This window comes from Pelophylax lessonae (assembly GCF_965119305.1).
Source record: "Pelophylax lessonae genome assembly, chromosome: 5".
Classification (NCBI taxonomy): domain Eukaryota; kingdom Metazoa; phylum Chordata; class Amphibia; order Anura; family Ranidae; genus Pelophylax; species Pelophylax lessonae.
In genome coordinates, this window is record NC_138772.1 from 544714229 (window position 1) to 544735034 (window position 20806).

A 20806-nucleotide genomic window follows, 5' to 3' on the forward strand; every position below is an offset into this window, starting at 1 on the left:
TGTGCTGTCCTTGTGCTGTCTTTGCACTTTTCAGCAGACACCGACATCCCGGGGAGAAAAGAGGAACATTTGTATGCCGACCATCGGTACGTGTGTACGGGGCTTTAGAGTATAAAATGGCAGGAGAAAAATAAAAGCTATAAATTACTTAGACTTACCCTGCCGGTCCCATGAGGCGGGCAATTATAAGTCATTTGTGGCATTTATTTGATTTAATTTATTTAAAAATCAGACAGCTGTCTCAATGAGTCACAATGCTACTGAATGAGAGCGCTTTCTCTCTAGGTAATTTCAAGGGATGTCACGCGATATTACCGCAAAGGTCTAGAAAACTCAAAATCTCAGTAAAAAAACACACTAGCGACAATCTTCTGTACCCTATATTTTCTATAGACGACGTTTTAAAAGCCACTTATCAGTTAAGTGTTACAGAGAGGGTCTGGTGCTAGAATTATCGCTCTCATTCCAGCGTGTGCGGCGATATGTAACATGTGTATAGCAAATTAACATTTTCATGTGTAGGCGCCCCAATGGGTGTGCTTACATTTGTGCAAGCATAGATGTGGGGAGGGGGGGGGGGGTGGTGGTGCCTAAAAAAAAACAATTTGGGGGGGATTTGATTTGCTTGGGTGCAACATTCATTTTTTACAATTAAAAGAAACATTTTTTTTTTTACTTTTTTCATCACATGTGATGATTTTATGGTGACAGGTTCTCTTTAACCACTTTAGGACCGCCACACAAACATTTACTGCGGCGGGGTGGTCCTTAAGCGCAAAACCACGTACCTGTACATGACTCTCTTGGTCGGCTCTGGGGCGCGCTATGTATAGTGCAGAGTGTGTATATCGTGTAGTGTATGTATAGTGTGTATGTATAGTGTGTAGTGTATGTATAGTGTGTATGTATAGTGTGTAGTGTATGTATAGTGTGTATGTATAGTGTGTAGTATATGTATAGTGCAGTGTATGTATAGTGTGTAGTATATGTATAGTGCAGTGTATGTATAGTGTGTATGTATAGTGTGTAGTGTATGTATAGTGTGTATGTATAGTGTGTAGTATATGTATAGTGCAGTGTATGTACAGCGCAGTGTCTGTATAGTGTGTAGTGTGTGTGTAGTGCAGTGTGTAGTTTGTATAGTATAGTGTAGTATATGTATAGTGCAGAGTGTGTATATCGTGTAGTGTATGTATAGTGTGTATGTATAGTGTGTATGTATAGTGTGTAGTATATGTATAGTGCAGTGTATGTATAGTGTGTATGTATAGTGTGTAGTGTATGTATAGTGTGTATGTATAGTGTGTATGTATAGTGTGTAGTATATGTATAGTGCAGTGTATGTACAGCGCAGTGTCTGTATAGTGTTTAGTGTGTGTATAGTGCAGTGTGTAGTGTGTATAGTATAGTGTAGTATGTGTGTATAGTGCAGTGTGTAGTGTGTATAGTATAGTGTAGTATATGTATAGTGCAGTGTGTGTATAGTGTAGTGTAGTATGCAGTATGTATAGTGCAGTGTGTGTGTATAGCGCAGTGTCTGTATAGTGTGTAGTGTGTGTATAGTGCAGTGTGTAGTGTGTATAGTATAGTGTAGTATGTGTGTATAGTGCAGTGTGTAGTGTGTATAGTATAGTGTAGTATATGTATAGTGCAGTGTGTGTATAGTGTAGTGTAGTATGCAGTATGTATAGTGCAGTGTGTGTGTATAGCGCAGTGTCTGTATAGTGTGTAGTATATGTATAGTGCAGTGTATGTACAGCGCAGTGTCTGTATAGTGTGTAGTGTGTGTATAGTGCAGTGTGTAGTGTGTATAGTATAGTGTGTAGTGTGTGTATAGTGCAGTGTGTAGTGTGTATAGTATAGTGTAGTATATGTATAGTGCAGTGTGTGTATAGTGTAGTGTAGTATGCAGTATGTATAGTGCAGTGTGTGTGTATAGCACAATGTATGTATAGTGTGTAGTGTATATAGAGTAGAGATCGACCAATTATCGGCAAAGCTGATATATCGAGGGCCGATATGCAGTTTGCCCGATATACTGGAATCGGCCTTTTGATTTACCGATATTGCCGATATTTTGGAAAGTGCGTGTACCGGAGTGATGGCTGCAGCTAGAGGCATCATCCCGGTACCGGTGTCTATAACCAACGGTCGGCTGTCTTCTAATGACCACCAATGCAGCTGAGAAGCCGCTCGGCTGTCATTCCAAGGAGCGGGAGGGGACGTCCCCCTCCTTCCGCCGTCTGACCGGGTCTCCATTTCTTTGAATTCGGCGCCGCCGAGTACCCGGAAGTGATGTCATGACATCACTTCCGGGTACTGGCAGCGACGAATTAAAAAAATGTACAGCATTCAAAACAGCCAAACTTGGCATTTTGAATGCTTTTAAGTTTAGAGGAGGGGTTTGGGGTCTTTTAGACCCCCAGATCTCTCCACAAGAGTACCTGTAGACATTTAAAATATATATATATATATATATATATATTTTTAATGTCCGAAAATATCGGCCAATTTTGGGCCGATACCAATATCCAATGACCAAAATATCGGTATCGGCGGTAAAAAAACAATATTGGTCGATCAATAATATATAGTGTAGTATATGTATAGCATAGTGTAGTGTAGTGTGTGTATAGTGTAGTGTTTGTGTAGTGCAGTGTGTGTATAGTGTGTAGTTTATATATAGTGTAGTACATGTATAGCATAGTGCAGTATGTGTATAGTGTGTAGTGCAGTGTGTGTATAGCGCAGTGTATGTGTAGTGTGTGTGTATAGTGTAGAGTATGTATAGTGTGTAGTGTATGTATAGCGCAGTGTATGTGTAGTGTGTGTATAGTGTGTAATGTGTGAATAGTGTGTGTATAGTGTGTAGTGTATGTATAGTGCAGTTTATGTGTAGTGTGTGTATAATGTGTGTATAGTGTGTAGAGTGTGTAGAGTGCAGTGTATGTATAGTGTAGTGTATGTGTAGTGTGTGTAGTGTATGTATAGCACAGTGTATGTATAGTGTAGTGTGTATAGCGCAGAGTATATATTGTGTAGTGTGTATAGCACAGTGTATATATTGTGTAGTGTGTATAGCGCAGTGTATATATTGTGTAGTGTGTATAGCGCAGTGTATATATTGTGTAGTGTGTATAGCGCAGTGTATATATTGTGTAGTGTGTATAGCGCAGTGTATATATTGTGTAGTGTGTATAGCGCAGTGTATATATTGTGTAGTGTGTATAGCACAGAGTTTGTGTATTCCTGTGTGTCAGTGTCAGGGTCAGTACAGTGCTGAGTGTTCTGCAGAGTTTTATTATCGCCCTGTATGTATAATATCATCATATGAATAATTGAAGTCTTGGTGAAAGTTGTCGCTGATTGCCGGACAATGGGCGTGGGGGAGGGGCCCTGGCTCTGCCGCATCCTGGTAACAATAGGGCCCCATCCTCACCTGCCCAGGTATTAACCCCTGGCAGTCAGTAGACTCCGCAGAGCACAGACTATGAGATAATATAATGTGGGGTCAGCACAGATCCATCACATGAAATATCCGAGGAGTCAGCACCGCCTGGAATAGAGCGCAGTCATCTCATCTGTGTGCGTCCATAGGAGAGATGACTGCAGATAATCACACTGGGTCACACGAATCAGTACATTGGGGGGCAGGGGGCATTACAATACATGGGGTGCAGGGGGCAATACAATACATGGGAGGCAGGGGGCATTACAATACATGGGAGGCAGGGGGCATTACAATACATGGGGTGCAGGGGGCATTACAATACATGGGGTGCAGGGGGCATTACAATACATGGGATGCAGGGGGCATTACAATACATGGGGTGCAGGGGGCATTACAATATATGGGGGGCAGGGGGCGTTACGATTAATGGGGAGCAGGGGGCATTACAATACATGGGATGCAGGGGGAATTAAAATACATGAGGTGCAGAGGGTATTAAAATATATGAAGGGCAGGGGGCATTAAAATGCATGGGGGGGCAGCGGGCGTTACAATATATGGGGGGCAGGGGGCATTACAATACAGGGGGGGAGGGGGCATTACAATACAGGGGGGCAGGGGGGCATTACAATACATGGGGGGCAGGGGGCGTTACAATATATTGGGGGCAGGGGGCATTACAATATATGGGGGGCAGGGGGCATTACAATACATGGGGTTCAGGGGGCATTACAATACATGGGGGGCAGGGGGCATTACAATACATGGGGGGCAGGGGGCATTACAATATATGGGGGGCAAGGGGTATAACAATATATGGGGTGCAGGGGGCATTACAATACATGGGGTGTGCAGGGGGCATTACAATACAGGGGGGGCAGGGGGCGTTACAATATATTGGGGGCAGGGGGCGTTACAATATATGGGGGGCATTACAATACATGGGGTGCAGGGGGCATTACAATACATGGGGGGCAGGGGGCGTTACAATATATGGGGTGCAGGGGGCATTACAATACAGGGGGGGGAGGGGGCATTACAATACATGGGGTGCAGGAGGCATTACAATACATGGGGGGCAGGGCGCATTACAATATATGGGGTGCAGGGGACATTACAATACATGGGGGGCAGGGGACATTACAATACATGGGGGGCAGGGGGGAATTACAATACATGGGGGGCAGGGGGCATTACAATACATGGGGGGCAGGGGACATTTCAATATATGGGGTACAGGGGGGCATTACAATACATGGGGTGCAGGGGGCATTACAATACATGGGGGGCAGGGGGCATTACAATATATGGGGGGCAGGGGGCATTACAATACATGGGGTGCAGGGGGCATTACAATCAGGGCCGCTGATAGGGGGGGACCACCAGCCCTCTTGTAGGGGGCCCGAGCACACAGGGGGGCCCACAAAGAGAGGGGGATTAGTGATGGACAACAAATACAGAAATCTTCCTCCAGCACCTGAATCTGATCCGTCCCTCTCCCTGCTATCAGCTTTTATCTGTTGAGATAGAGACAGTCGTCCCTCACTAATCCCCCTCCCTTGTGTGGTCCCCCTCCCAGCACTGGCTCTAATGTTATTTCTGCTCAGGAGTTTATTTGTAAATTGTAACTTTGTTTCTCTCTCTCTGTCTCTCTGTTCACTGAGCTCCAACTGCCCAGCCTGTATATTTTTCTCATCTTATCTTCTTTTTTATTTAACATAGTTTTTTTTTTTCGATTTAGCAGGAATTAAGTGAGTTATGTTATATTTGTGTCTGCTAATAGTGATTTTGTTGGAATTTTAGCTAAATATATCTTTAATATTTTCTTGGGGGGGCCCTGCCAGGTAGTCTGTACGGGGCCCCGTGATTTCTAACAGCAGCCCTGATTACAATATATGGGGGGCAGGGGGCGTTACAATATATGGGGGGCAGGGGGGTGTAACAATATATGGGGGGCAGGAGGCATTACAATTCATGGGATGCAAGGGGCATTACAATACATGGTGTGCAGGGGGCACTACAATACATGGGGGGCAGGGGGCATTTCAATATATGGGGTACAGGGGGGCATTACAATATATGGGGGGCAGGGGGCATCACAATACATGGGGGGCAGGGGGAATTACAATACATGGGGGGCAGGGGGACATTACAATACATGGGGGGCAGGGGACATTACAATACATGGGGGGCAGGGGACATTACAATATTTGGGGGGCAGGGGGAATTACAATACATGGGGGGCAGGGGGCATTTCAATATATGGGGTACAGGGGGGGCATTACAATATATGGGGGGCAGGGGGCATTACAATACATGGGGTGCAGGGGGAATTACAATACATGGGGGGCAGTAGGCATTACAATACATGGGGGGCAGGGGCATCACAAAATATGGGGGCAGGAGGTGTTAAAATATATGGGGTGCAGGGAGCATTACAATATAGAGGGGACAGGGGAAATTACAATACATTGTGTGCAGGGGGCATTACAATACATGGGGGGCAGGGGGCATTAAAATATATGGGGGGCAGGGGGCATTACAATATTTGGGGGGGCAGTGGGCATTACCAAAGTGAACCGGCTCACCTGGAAACATGGCTGGACCTGAACTATACACCAGTGATTTATTCAGAGGTGTGAAAAGGCAATCTTCAATATGAGTAAAGCTGAACTCCAGGCAGATAAAAAGAGACAAATTAATGCAACTTTGTATTCACTAACATATCATTAAATGTATTTTTAAATAAACGTAGTGTAAGTATCTGAATTTAACCCTGTACAGCAGAGCTTAGACTGGGAGAGGGAGAAGCAGCACAAGGAGCCAGGCAGCCATGCAACATTGCTCATGTGCTAACAAAACATGCTGATAGGAGGAGAGAGCAGAATGACCGAGAGATGAGCTTATCACTGTGCTGCTTCCCTTTTCACCGTCCAATCTCAGGCTGGGGGCGGGTCTTGGATGAGGGTGAAATGATACTGGGCATGAATTAGGATGGATGGTGAGTATTGCAGCAGAATCTGCCTTTTTTATCTTTTCAAGGACTTTTGATTTTTTTTGTTATTATGTTTGCCTGGATAGCTTTCACACCTATTGTAGGTATCTCAAACATGCAAAGCTCCCCCCCCCCCCCCATCCGCATATCGGCCTTTCTACCGGGGGCAAGAAATCAGTATTTCTGCACTGCAGTGCACTCATGTCATTCCTGGAAGAATAGATCACAAACTGGCAGGAGGCGGACCCTCCATGCATGTGGCTAAGCCCCGCCCATCTCCCTATATTTATCATTTCAGACAGCCAATTGTGTCTTCAGACAGCAGGCGGGACCACAGCTGCCTTCCTTCCTCAGTCCTGGTCTGCAGACAATCAATGCAGACTGCAGACAGGGGAATGTAAGCAGAGCAAAGGAGAGTCTCTGACGTTTGTTCAATCCAGCTTTTTGAAGCACGGTTGAACACGGTTGAAAGAAACCTACAACCTTCCCCCTTCCACAATGGAAATATGAGACAGCAAATAATGTGAAAGCCACGTCAGCTCTTATTTTAAAGTAAACGCCAAATTAATAACTGAATAGAATACACAGCAGCCTGTTATTTAGAGTCACCCCGGATCAGGTACGTACCGCCTTTCTCCGATTGGCTGATTGCATTTTAGTGGTGTCACTTCGTGGGAGTGGTTTGGGGTGAATTTTGTCCTCCCCTGCAGATGGCGGCTGTCTTATGTTCTCCTTCTGCTTGTCGTTCTTCTTCCGCTTCTTCTGAACCGACAATAAAGATATAAAAAAAGTGAGTGATGGGATCGGATTTATGTCTGCTACAAATAATCTGTAATACAAATACAGGCAAGCAGGGATCACAAAACACATAAAAGAATGGAGATGCATACTGTATTCTAATATATATATATATATAAGTGTGTGTGTGTGTGTATATATATATATTATTATTATTATTATTATTATACAGGATTTATATAGCGCCAACAGTTTGCGCAGCGCTTTACAATGTGAGGGAAGACAATACAGTTACAATACAGTTCAATACAGGAGTAACTAGAGGGCCCTGCTCATATATATATATATACACTATATACTGTGATCCCTGCTTATAATTAAATGACCCAAGCACTCACTCCATCGGGAATAGTAGGCATGCCGCTTTCCTCGGATGGGGAAACTCAAAAGACTAAAAACATAAAAGAAAGGAGGTGGAAGCACCGAGTGCATTACCCTTGGACACCTTCAAATCCTTTATTGAATGCCAAAAAACACTCACAAACATGAAGGTTAAAATCGCACAAAACAAGTCCACCTCATGTGGAAAGGACATATCCCTGTGCTTAGGACCCCCTGATGCGTTTCGGGAGGCAGGCAGGAAGGAAGGAAGGGAGCGTGCCTAACGAAACGCATCAGGGGGTCCTAAGCACAGGGATATGTCCTTTCCACATGAGGTGGACTTGTTTTGTGCGATTTTAACCTTCATGTTTGTGAGTGTTTTTTGGCATTCAATAAAGGATTTGAAGGTGTCCAAGGGTAATGCACTCGGTGCTTCCACCTCCTTTCTTTTATGTTTTTAGTCTTTTGAGTTTCCCCATCCGAGGAAAGCGGCACACCAACCATTCCCGATGGAGTGAGTGCTTGGGGCATTTAATTATAAGCAGGGATCACAGTATATCGTGTATATGTATGTATGTATGTGTATATATATATATATATATATATCAGAATACAGTATATAAACATATAACAGCATATATATTAGGATCTATTTTATAACAATATATGTTATATATATTTGTATATAACATAATAGTATACATCACACTATATATAAAATAATAGTTTATATAACAGTGCTATATAATAGTATATACTGTATTACTATATACATATATATATATATATACATATATATATATATATATATATATATATATATATATATATATATATATTAACCACTTGCCGTCTGCTCACTCGAGCACTACTGCGGCAAAGTGGCTCGTTATCGTCTGACGACGTAGACCTACGTCGCCAAACACTCCCCCTCCTCGGCGGCGCGCGCGCGCCGCCGTAGGCCCGCTCCCACTGTATTCAGTCACAGCGGGAGTCGGGCCAGGGGAGGAGCGCCGGCGATCGCCGCTGCTCTTCCCCGATCGTCGGGGATCTAGTGTGGAGATCCGCCTGCTTGTGTAAACAAAGCGGGCGGATCTCCTAAATGACAGGCAGGTTCAGATTGCAGGGTTCAGCATAGCTGAACATGCGATCTGTCCCTGTGTCACTCAGTCACCTCCCCCCACACACATTAGTAAGCACCAGGCATACATTAACCCCTCCCTCTCCAATAAAATTAACCCCTTCCCTGCCAGTGTCATTTTTACAGTAACAGTGCATATTTATAGCACTGATTACTGCAGTAATGTCACTGGTACCCCCAAAAGTGTCAAAAATGTCAGTCAGGGGTCCGATCTGTCCGCCGCAATGTCGCAGTCCCGCAAAAAAAATCGCAGATCGCCGCCATTACGCGTTAAAAAAAAAACACCAAAAATGACAGAAATCTTTCCCTTAGTTAGTAAACGCAATAACTTTTGCGCAAACCAATCAAAATACTCTTATTGTGATTTTTTTTACCAAACATAGGTAGCAGAAAACAAATTGGCCAAAATTTTTAAAAAAATTTGATTTTTACATTTTTTGGGGGGGAATTTCATATAAAAAAATGTGAAAAATATTGTTATTTTTTCAAAATTTATGCTCTTTTTTTGTTTATAGCGCAAAAAGTAAAAATGAGGTGCCCATCATTGGTATCATTGGAAGAATTGAGGCCCATCGATGGTATCATTGGATGAATTGAGGCCCATCATTGATATCATTGGGAGGAATTGAGGCCCATCATTGGTATCATTGGAGGAATTGAGGCCCATCGTTGGTATCATTGGAAGAATTGAGGCCCATCATTGGTGTCATTGAGGACCATCATTGGTATCATTGGGAGGAATTGGGGCGCATCGTTGGTATCATTGGAAGAATTGAGGCCCATCGTTGGTATCATTGGGAGGAATTGAGGCCCATCATTGGTGTCATTAAGAGGAATTGAGGTCCATCGTTGGAGTCATTGGGAGGAATTGAGGCCCATCGTTGGTATCATTGGGAGGAATTGAGGCCCATCGTTGGTATCATTGGGAGGAATTGAGGCCCAACGTTGGTATCATTGGGAGGAATTGAGGCCCATCATTGGTATCATTGGAGGAATTGAGGCCGATCGTTGGTGTCATTGGGAGGAATTGAGGCCCATCGTTGGTGTCATTGGGAGAAATTGAGGCCCATCGTTGCTGTCATTGGGAGGAATTGAGGCCCATCGTTGGTATCATTGAAGGAATTGAGGCCCATCATTGGTATCATTGGGAGGAATTGAGGCCCATCGATAGTATTGTCATTGGGAGGAATTGAGGCCCATCGTTAGTATTGTCATTGGGAGGAATTGAGGCCCATCATTAGCATCATTGGAGGAATTGAGGCCCATCGTTGGTATCATTGGAGGAATTGAGGCCCATCGTTGATGTCATTGGGAGGAATTGAGGCCCATCGTTGGTGTCATTGATAAGAACTGAGGGCCATTGTTGGTATCATTGGAGGAACTGAGGCCCATCGTTGGTATCATTGGAAGAATAGAGGCTATCGTTGGTATCATTGGAAGAATTGAGGCCCATCGTTGGTATCATTGGAAGAATTGAGGCCCATCGTTGGTATTATTGGGAGGAATTGAGGCCCATCATTGGTATCATTGGGAGGAATTGAGGCCCATCATTGGTATCATTGGAAGAATTGAGGCCCATCGATGGTATCATTGGAGGAATTAAGGCCCATCGTTGGTATCATTGGAGGAATTGAGGCCCATCGTTGGTATCATTGGATGAATTGAGGCCCATCATTGATATCATTGGGAGGAATTGAGGCCCATCATTGGTATCATTGGAGGAATTGAGGCCCATCGTTGGTATCATTGGAAGAATTGAGGCCCATCATTGGTGTCATTGAGGACCATCATTGGTATCATTGGGAGGAATTGGGGCGCATCGTTGGTATCATTGGAAGAATTGAGGCCCATCGTTGGTATCATTGGATGAATTGAGGCCCATCATTGGTATCATTGGGAGGAATTGAGGCCCATCATTGGTATCATTGGGAGGAATTGAGGCCCATCATTGGTATCATTGGAGGAATTGAGGCCCATCGTTGGTATCATTGGAAGAATTGAGGCCCATCATTGGTATCATTGGTGTCATTGAGGCCCATCATTGGTATCATTGGGAGGAATTGAGGCCCATCATTGGTGTCATTGGGAGGAATTGAGGCCCATCGTTGGTATCATTGGAAGAATTGAGGCCCATCGTTGGTATCATTGGGAGGAATTGAGGCCCATCGTGGGTATCATTGGGAGGAATTGAGGCCCATCATTGGTATCATTAGAATAATTGAGGCCCATCGTTGGTATCATTTGAGGAACTGAGGCCCATCATTGGTATCATTGGGAGAAATTGAGGCCCATCGTTGGTATCATTGGGAGGAATTGAGGCCCATCGTTGGTATCATTGGGAAGAATTGAGGCCCATCATTGGTATCATTAGAAGAATTGAGGCCCATCGTTGGTATCATTGGGAGGAATTGAGGCCCATCATTGGTATCATTGGAAGAATTGAGGCCCATTGTTGGTGTCATTGGGAGGAATTGAGGCCTATCGTTGGTATCATTGGGAGGAATTGAGGCCCATTGTTTGTATCATTGGGAGGAATTGTGAACGGTGGTGGAATGAGCCGTCTGGTGGCAACGCGTTTCGGGGGTCAGCCCACTTACCTTCATCAGGGCTTAGAAATGTTATCAGGGTATACATGGAAAAAAAAAAAGATAATCCTGTATTACAAGGGTCTCCAAACTTTCTAAACAAGGGGCCAGTTTACTGTGCTTTAGAGTTTAGGGGGGGGGGGCGGACTGTGGCCATCGGGAGTAGAAAATGTCCCAGCATCAGTTGGAGTAAACAATTCTCCATCATTGGTGTCATTGGGCCCCATCGTTGGTGTCATTGGGAGGAATTGAGGCCCATCGTTGGTGTCATTGGGAGGAATTGAGGCCCATCGTTGGTATCATTGGGAGGAATTGAGGCCCATCATTGGTTTCATTGGAGGAATTGAGGCCCATCGTTGGTATCATTGGAGGAATTGAGGCCCATCGTTGGTATCATTGGAGGAATTGAGGCCCATCGTTGGTATCATTGGGACGAATTGAGGCCCATCGTTGGTATCATTGGGAGGAATTGAGGCCCAATGTTGGTATCATTGGGAGGAATTGAGGCCCATCATTGGTATCATTGGAGGAATTGAGGCCCATCGTTGGTGTCATTGGGAGGAATTGAGGCCCATCGTTGGTGTCATTGGGAGGAATTGAGGCCCATCGTTGGTATCATTGGAGGAATTGAGGCCCATCATTGGTATCATTGGGAGGAATTGAGGCCCATCGATAGTATTGTCATTGGGAGGAATTGAGGCCCATCGTTAGTATTGTCATTGGGAGGAATTGAGGCCCATCATTAGTATCATTGGGGGAATTGAGGCCCATCGTTGGTATCATTGGAGGAATTGAGGCCCATCGTTGATGTCCTTGGGAGGAATTGAGGCCCATCGTTGGTGTCATTGATAAGAACTGAGGCCCATCGTTGGTATCATTGGAAGAATAGAGGCCCATCGTTGGTATCATTGGAAGAATTGAGGCCCATCGTTGGTATTATTGGGAGGAATTGAGGCCCATCATTGGTATCATTGGGAGGAATTGAGGCCCATCATTGGTATCATTGGAAGAATTGAGGCCCATCGTTGGTATCATTGGAGGAATTGAGGCCCATCGTTGGTATCATTGGATGAATTGAGGCCCATCATTGATATCATTGGGAGGAATTGAGGCCCATCATTGGTATCATTGGAGGAATTGAGGCCCATCGTTGGTATCATTGGAAGAATTGAGGCCCATCATTGGTGTCATTGAGGACCATCATTGGTATCATTGGGAGGAATTGGGGCCCATCGTTGGTATCATTGGAAGAATTGAGGCCCATCGTTGGTATCATTGGGATGAATTGAGGCCCATCATTGGTATCATTGGGAGGAATTGAGGCCCATCATTGGTATCATTGGGATGAATTGAGGCCCATCATTGGTATCATTGGGAGGAATTGAGGCCCATCATTGGTATCATTGGTGTCATTGAGGCCCATCATTGGTATCATTGGGAGGAATTGAGGCCCATCGTGGGTATCATTGGGAGGAATTGAGGCCCATCATTGGTATCATTAGAATAATTGAGGCCCATCGTTGGTATCATTTGAGGAACTGAGGCCCATCATTGGTATCATTGGGAGAAATTGAGGCCCATCGTTGGTATCATTGGGAGGATTCAAGGCCCATCGTTGGTATCATTGGGAAGAATTGAGGCCCATCATTGGTATCATTAGAATAATTGAGGCCCATCGTTGGTATCATTGGGAGGAATTGAGGCCCATCATTGGTGTCATTGGAGGAATTGAGGCCCATTGTTGGTGTCATTGGGAGGAATTGAGACCCATAGTTGGTATCATTGGAAGAATTGAGGCCCATTGGGAGGAATTGAGGCCTATCGTTGGTATCATTGGAGGAATTGAGGCCCATTATTGGTATCATTGGGAGGAATTGAGGCCCATTGTTTGTATCATTGGGAGGAATTGAGGCCCATTGTTGGTATCATTGGGAGGAATTGAGGCCCAACGTTGGTATCATTGGAGGAATTGAGGCCCATCGTTGGTATCATTGGAGGAATTGAGGCCCATCGTTGGTATCATTGGAGGAATTGAGGCCCATTGTTGGTATCATTGGAGGAATTGAGGTCCATCATTGGTGGCATTGGAAGAATTGAGGCCCATCGTTGGTATCATTAGAAGAATTAAAGCCCATCACGGGTATCATTGGGAGGAATTGAGGCCCATCATTGGTGTCATTAAGAGGAATTGAGGTCCATCCTTGGTATCATTAGGAGGAATTGAGGCCCATCATTGGTATCATTGGGAGGAATTGAGGCCCATCATTGGTATCATTGGGAGGAATTGAGGCCCAACTTTGGTATCGTTTGGAGGAATTGAGGCCCATCGTTGGTATCATTGAAGGAATTGAGACCCATCGTTGGTATCATTGGGAGGAATTGAGGCCAATCGTTGGTATCATTGGGAGGAATTGAGGCCCATCGTTGGTATCATTGAAGGAATTGAGACCCATCGTTGGTATCATTGGGAGGAATTGAGACCCATCGTTGGCATCATTGGAGGAATTGAGGCCTATTGTTGGTATCATTGGAGGAATTGAGGCCTATTGTTGGTATCATTGAAGGAATTGAGACCCATCGTTGGTATCATTGGGAGGAATTGAGGCCCATTGTTGGTATCATTGGAGGAATTGAGGCCCATCGTTGGTGTCATTGAGAGGACTTGTGCCCCATTGTTGGTGTCAACTAATGAAAAAGTGCCCCAAGGGCCACATAAAAGCAGGCAGAGGGCCACAGTTTGAAGATCACTGCTGTATTGGGTCTAGCCTGCTTACTCATGGGATACAAGTAAAAATGAGTCTCCCGCTACGAAGCATCTGAACGCCCCCGAAATGCGTTTAATGTTTTAATGTGATCATATTTTGAATCATTAGAGTGATTTGGACTCTTGCACCGTCTGGCACTCCTGTTGTTTTTTTTGCTTTGAGTCATCTTCTGGGAAGCCGCTGAGCAGCCGTATCAGAGCCAAACCACTCATCGAATAATTCGGTTTTTCCTTTTTTTTTGTTGTAATCTCAGCACCTCTTGGAAACGTCTTCTTGAGACCCCCGGCAAAACGTCCATCCAAGATCTCAGCTGAAAAACTTGGCTCCTGTGCTAGAAAATCACCAACATTTCCCTCACGGGGCCCCTTCTTTTAGGGTTTAGGAGATCCCGTCAGTCCTGTAAGCCCCAGGGAGGTCCAGGAAGGTCCCGGAATGTTGGAGGACGAAGGTTTTGGTTATGCATTTTGTTGGGATCTCAAAACATTTTTGAGGTCTTAGGATGGAGTGTCGGCCATGAGCTATAATACGGTGTCACCGCCAGCCGGACCTCCAATACAATGGCATTGAGGGGGAGGGGCCGCAGGGATTGGTCCTCACTTTTTGGAAACTCAGCCTGGTGACCATGTGGGTGGTCCTGGGTGATGAACTATGGATGGTCCTCCATCACCAGTCTCTACAAGAGTCCCATCCATGACCTACACCAGGGGCCCCAAACTTCTCAGTGGGAGGGCCACACCTTATATTTCACAAATATTCACAGGCCAACAAAAATCCGCACCAGACCCCTCCCCCTTACATCAGAGTTCCCATAAGAATCCCCCTTTACATCAGAGTTCCCATCATAGTCCCCCTTACAATACCTTACAATAAAGTCCCTATTAGAGTCCCCATCAGAGTGACCCTTACATCAGAGTTCCCATCAGAGTGAGTCCCCCTTACAATATAGAATCCCCATCAGAGTGACCCTTACATAAGAGTACCCATCAGAGTGAGTCCCCCTTACATCGGAGTCCCCATTAGAGTGATCCTTACGTCAGAGTCCCCATCAGAGTGACCCTTACATCAGAGTCCCCATAGGAGAAACCCTTGCATCAGAGTCCCCATCAGAGTGACCCTTATGTCTGAGTCCCCATCAGAGTGACCCTTATGTCTGAGTCCCCATCAGAGTGACCCTTATGTCTGAGTCCCCATCAGAGTGACCCTTACATCAGAGTCCCCATAGCAGAGACCCTTACATCAGAGTCCCCATCAGAGTGACCCTTATGTCAGCGTCCCCATTAGAGCCCCCCTTACAACAGAGTCCCCATTACAGTCCCCCTTTCAATGGAATCCCCATTAGAGTCCTCCATACATTACGGTTCCCATAAAATTCCCCCTATTAAAGCCCTACATACATCAGAGTCCCTTTTTAGGATGACCCTTACACCAGAGTCCCCATCATAGTCCCCCTTACAATAGAATCCCCATCAGAGTGACGCATATATCAGAGTCCCCATCGGAATGATCCTTACATCAGAGTCCCCATTAGAGTGATCCTTACATCAGAGTCCCCATCAGAGTGATCCTTCCATCAGAGTCCCCATTAGAGCCCCCCTTGCAACAGAGTCCCCCATTACAGTCCCTCTTACAGTAGAATCCCCATCAGAGTGACCCTTACATCAGAGTCCGCATCAGAGTGACAGAGCCCCCATTACAATAGAATCCCCATTAGAGTCCCCCATACATCATGGTTCCCATAACAGTCCCCTTTTACATAAGAGTCCTAATTAGAGCCCCATCCTACATCAGAGTCCCCATCAAGGTCCCCCTTACAATAGAATCCCCATTAGAGCCCCCCCATACATCATGGTTCCCATAAGAGTTTCCCTTTACATAAGAGTACTCATTAGAGCCCCTCTACATCAGAGTCCCCATCAGAGTGACCCCTGCAACAGAGACCCCATCATAGTCCCCCTTACAATAGAGTGCCCATTGGAGCCCCCCATACGTCAGAGTCCCCATTATAGTGAGTGGCTCTTACATCAGAGTCCCCATCAGAGTGACCCTTACAATAGAGTCCCCATTAGAGCCCCCCATACATCAGAGTCCCCGTTATAGTGACCCTTACATCCAAGTCCCTATCAGAGTGACCCTTACATCAGAGTCCCCATTAGAGTGAACCTTACGTCAGGGTCCCCACCATAGCCTGATTGGAGGCTGTCTGGCCATACATGTGACTGCGGGAGTCATTTCCAGGGACACCCATCCCATTTATAATACAAACCCTCTGATATCAGTGATAAGGACAGACATGGGGGGGCTCTTTCATTGATCAGTCTCGGCTCTCCATCCAGCAATCATAGCCCTCCTCCCTCCCCCATGGGACCCTCTGATATGAGTGATAAGGACAGACATGGGGGGGGGGGAGCTCTTTCATTGATCAGTCTCGGCTCTCCATCCAGCAATCACAGCCCCCTCCCCCTCCCATGGGACCCTCTGATAATGGCCCAGATGTCTCCCCCATCAATAAATAATGAGAGTATGTGATATAATGTGTGTTGGAGCTCACCTGATCCTCTCTCAGAGTCCTGCTGTCCTTGTGTCAGGGGTCTCCCGGAATCCGGACAGTCCAGTCTGGTCACCCCCCCATCCCCCCCCCCTCCTCCTCTCCAAACTCCGCCAGGCTACAAGGTCTCATTATGGGATTTCCAGACTCCGTCTCCTGAACTCTCACTTCATTCTACTCCATAATCTCAGATTTCCATTGTATTCGGTGTATCCGGGATAATTTATCTACAAATGCCGAGAATCGACCAAATTACAGCAGGAGCTCCGACTGGGAGCCAGACATCCCGATACGAGATTATTGCAGATTCCTATCAGAGGTCATGATGCAATCTAGAGAGTCTGTGATTCATCAGATCGCCAAGTAGCTCTGTCCTATCTTTGGAAATCACCGGGTCTCTGTGCTTCTCTATGCAATGCAGGCAGATCATGACTGGTGGGAGGGGCCGGCAGGGTGCTACACGTCATTGGTGTCAGTGGGAGGAATAGTGCCCCATCATTGGTGTCAGTGGGAGGAATAGTGCCCCATCATTGGTGTCAGTGGAAGGAATAGTGCCCCATCATTGGTGTCAGTGGGAGGAATAGTGTCCCATCATTGGTGTCAGTGGGAGGAATAGTGCCCCATCATTGGTGTCAGTGGGAGGAATAGTGTCCCATCATTGGTGTCAGTGGGATGAATAGTGCCCCATCATTGGTGTCAGGGTGAGGAATAGTGCCCCATCATTGGTGTCAGTGGGAGGAATAGTGCCCCATCATTGGTGTCAGTGGGAGGAATAGTGCCCCATCATTGGTGTCAGTGGGAGGAATAGTGCCCCATCATTGGTGTCAGTGGAAGAAATAGTGCCCCATCAATGGTGTCAGTGGGAGCAATAGTGCCCCATCATTGGTGTCAGTGGAAGGAATAGTGCCCCATCATTGGTGTCAGTGGGAGGAATAGTGCCCCATCATTGGTATCAGTGGGAGGAATAGTGCCCCATCATTGGTGTCAGTGGAAGGAATAGTGCCCCATCATTGGTGTCAGTGGGAGAAATAGTGCTCCATCATTGGTGTCAGGGTGAGGAAAAGTGCCCCATCATTGGCGTCAGTGGGAATGATAGTGCCCTATCATTGGTGTCAGTGGGAGGAATACTGCCCCATCATTGGTGTCAGTGGAAGGAATAGTGCCCCATCATTGGTGTCAGTGGAAAGAATAGTGCTCCATCATTGGCGTCAGGGTGAGGAAAAGTGCCCCATCATTGGCGTCAGTGGGAATGATAGTGCCCTATCATTGGTGTCAGTGGGAGGATACTGCCCCATCATTGGTGTCAGTGGAAGGAATAGTGCCCCATCATTGGTGTCAGTGGGAGGAATAGTGCCCCATCATTGGTGTCAGTTGGAGGAATAGTGCCCCATCATTGGTGTCAGTGGGAATGATAGTGCCCTATCATTGGTGTCAGTGGGAGGAATAGTGCCCCATCATTGGTGTCAGTGGAAGGAATAGTGCCCCATCATTGGTGTCAGTGGGAGGAATAGTGCCCCATCATTGGTGTCAGTGGGAGGAATAGTGCTCCATCATTGGTGTCAGGGTGAGGAAAAGTGCCCCATCATTGGCGTCAGTGGGAGGAATAGTGCCCCATCATTGGTGTCAGGGTGAGGAAAAGTGCCCCATCATTGGTGTCAGTAGGAGGAATAGTGCCTCATCATTGGTGTCATTGGGCCCCATTGTTGGTGTCTTTGGGAGGAATTGTGCCCTTCATTGGTGGCATTGTGCCCAATGTTGGTGTCAGTGGGAGGAATAGTGCTCCATCATTGGTGTCAGTAGGAGGAATAGTGCCCCATCATTGGTGTCAGGGTGAGGAATAGTGCCCCATCATTGGTGTCATTGGGCCCCATTGTTGGTGTCATTGGGAGGAATTGTGCCCTTCATTGGTGGCATTGGGTCCCATTGTTGGTGACATTGGGAGGAATTTTGCCCCATCATTGGTGTCATTGGGAGGAATTGTACCCTTCATTGGCGGCATTTGGCCCAATGTTGGTGTCAGTGGGAGGAATTGGGCCCCATCATAGGTGTCATTGGAGCCCACTTTTGGTGTCATTGGGAGGAATTGTGCCCTTCATTGGTGGCATTGGACCCATTGTTGGTGTCAGTTGGAGGAATTGAGCCATCATTGATGTAATTGGGAGGAATTGTATCCTTCATTGGTGTCATTGGGCCCAATGTTGGTGTCAGTGGGAGGAATTGGGCCATCATTGGTGTCATTGGGCCCCATCATTGGTCTTATTGGTCCCCATTGTTGGTGTTATTTGGAGGAATTGTGCCCTTTATTGGTGTCAGTAAATAAAATAGCACCGAATGGCTAGATAAAATTAAGCAAAGGGCCACATCTGGCCCTCGGGCCGCAGTTCGAAGACAACTGATCTAGACTTGAAAAAATGACTGACAGGTCCACTTTAAAGGGCTCCATTATGATTGGGTGATAAGAAGGTCTGTAAACACAATGTGATAATATTCCCTGTAATCTGCCCTTCTATCACCCCCATGGGGGAGGGGCCATATCACTCCCTGAGACATTCCACTGGCTGATAAGGAATATAAACAGTTTACATTGTGGATGGAGGGGGGGGGGGCAGGGGAGAGCCAGGATCTTGCATGGACCGAAGCTCTGGAGCATGGCTCTGCAATCGCAGTACAAATAGCTGGAAATGGAATCGCACGCAGGACGCAGGGATTGTCATGTAAATGGGTCCTTAAAGAGGCGCTCCGGGTTCCCCCCCCCCAAAAAAAAAAAAATGAAAAGTCAGCAGCTACAAACCCCGTACAAGTCCTGTAGCTGCTGACTTTTATTATAAGGACATTTACCTGTCCGGGGATCCAGCGATGTTCTCATACGAGCCGATTCTTCAATCTTAACTAAGCAGCCGCATAACCGGCTCCCCACTGCGCATGCGTGAATCACGCTGCACTTTGTGAATGGTCCCGCCATCATCTGGGAAATGTGATGTGACCCAGAAGGCTGCAAGAGAAGGGGGGGGGGGACCTTCTGCTCAGATCATCATAGTAATCTGACCTGGAGTGGGGGGGGGGGGGGATACAAACATGTGGAACTTTCCCTTTTGGGTGAAGTTCTGGGTTGATGTTTTCTGAAACCACAACAACATCTCCAGTAGTTTTGTAAGCGTTGTGTGATGCAGTTCATAATCAGCAGTGTGGTCTTTGTGCAGTCTGTGGTCAGTGTGTGGTCAGTGTGTGGTCAGTGTGTGGTCAGTGTGTACGGCGGTCTGTGTGTGGTCTTTGTGCATTGGGTGTTGTGTGCGCAGTCAGTGTGCGGTCAGTGTGCAGTCAGTGTGCAGTCAGTGTGCAGTCAGTGTGTGATCAATGTGCAGTCAGTGTGCAGTCAGTGTGTGATCAATGTGCAGTCAGTGTGTGATCAATGTGCAGTCAGTGTGCAGTCAGTGTGTGATCAATGTGCAGTCAGTGTGTGATCAATGTGCAGTCAGTGTGCAGTCAGTGTGTGATCAATGTGCAGTCAGTGTGCAGTCAGTGTGCAGTCAGTGTGCAGTCAGTGTGTGATCAATGTGCAGTCAGTGTGCAGTCAGTGTGTGATCAATGTGCAGTCAGTGTGCAGTCAGTGTGTGATCAATGTGCAGTCAGTGTGCAGTCAGTGTGTGATCAATGTGCAGTCAGTGTGTGATCAATGTGCAGTCAGTGTGCAGTCAGTGTGTGATCAATGTGCAGTCAGTGTGTGATCAATGTGCAGTCAGTGTGCAGTCAGTGTGTGATCAATGTGCAGTCAGTGTGCAGTCAATGTGTGGTCAGGGTGCAGTCAGTGTGTGATCAATGTGCAGTCAATGTGTGGTCAGTGTGTGATCAATGTGCAGTCAATGTGTGGTCAGGGTGCAGTCAGTGTGTGATCAATGTGCAGTCAGTGTGCAGTCAGTGTGTGGTCAGGGTGCAGTCAGTGTGTGATCAATGTGCGGTCAGTGTGTGATCAATGTGCAGTCAGTGTGCTGTCAGTGTGTGGTCAGTGTGTGGTTAGTGGTCAGTGTGTGGTCAGTGTGTGGTTAGTGGTCAGTGTGTGGTTAGTGGTCAGTGTGTGGTTAGTGGTCAGTGTGTGGTCAGTGTGTGGTCAGTGTGTGGTCAGTGTGTGGTCAGTGTGTGGTTAGTGGTCAGTGTGTGGTTAGTGGTCAGTGTGTGGTCAGTGTGTGGTTAGTGGTCAGTGTGTGGTC

The 20806-nt window shown here is 46.4% G+C and overlaps 1 protein-coding gene across 2 annotated transcripts in view; it reads right to left on the bottom strand.

The window, feature by feature from the left end:
* Window positions 1-7115, bottom strand: part of PLEC (plectin) — a 392819-nt gene extending 385704 nt beyond the window's left edge. For both annotated transcript variants that reach the window (XM_082257384.1, XM_082257378.1), the window contains exon 1: window positions 7074-7115. In XM_082257384.1, coding sequence (XP_082113510.1) covers window positions 7074-7100 — 27 coding nt within the window. In that variant the 5' untranslated portion in view covers window positions 7101-7115. The remainder of the gene's footprint in view (window positions 1-7073) is intronic.
* Between the last annotated feature and the right edge of the window lie 13691 nt (window positions 7116-20806).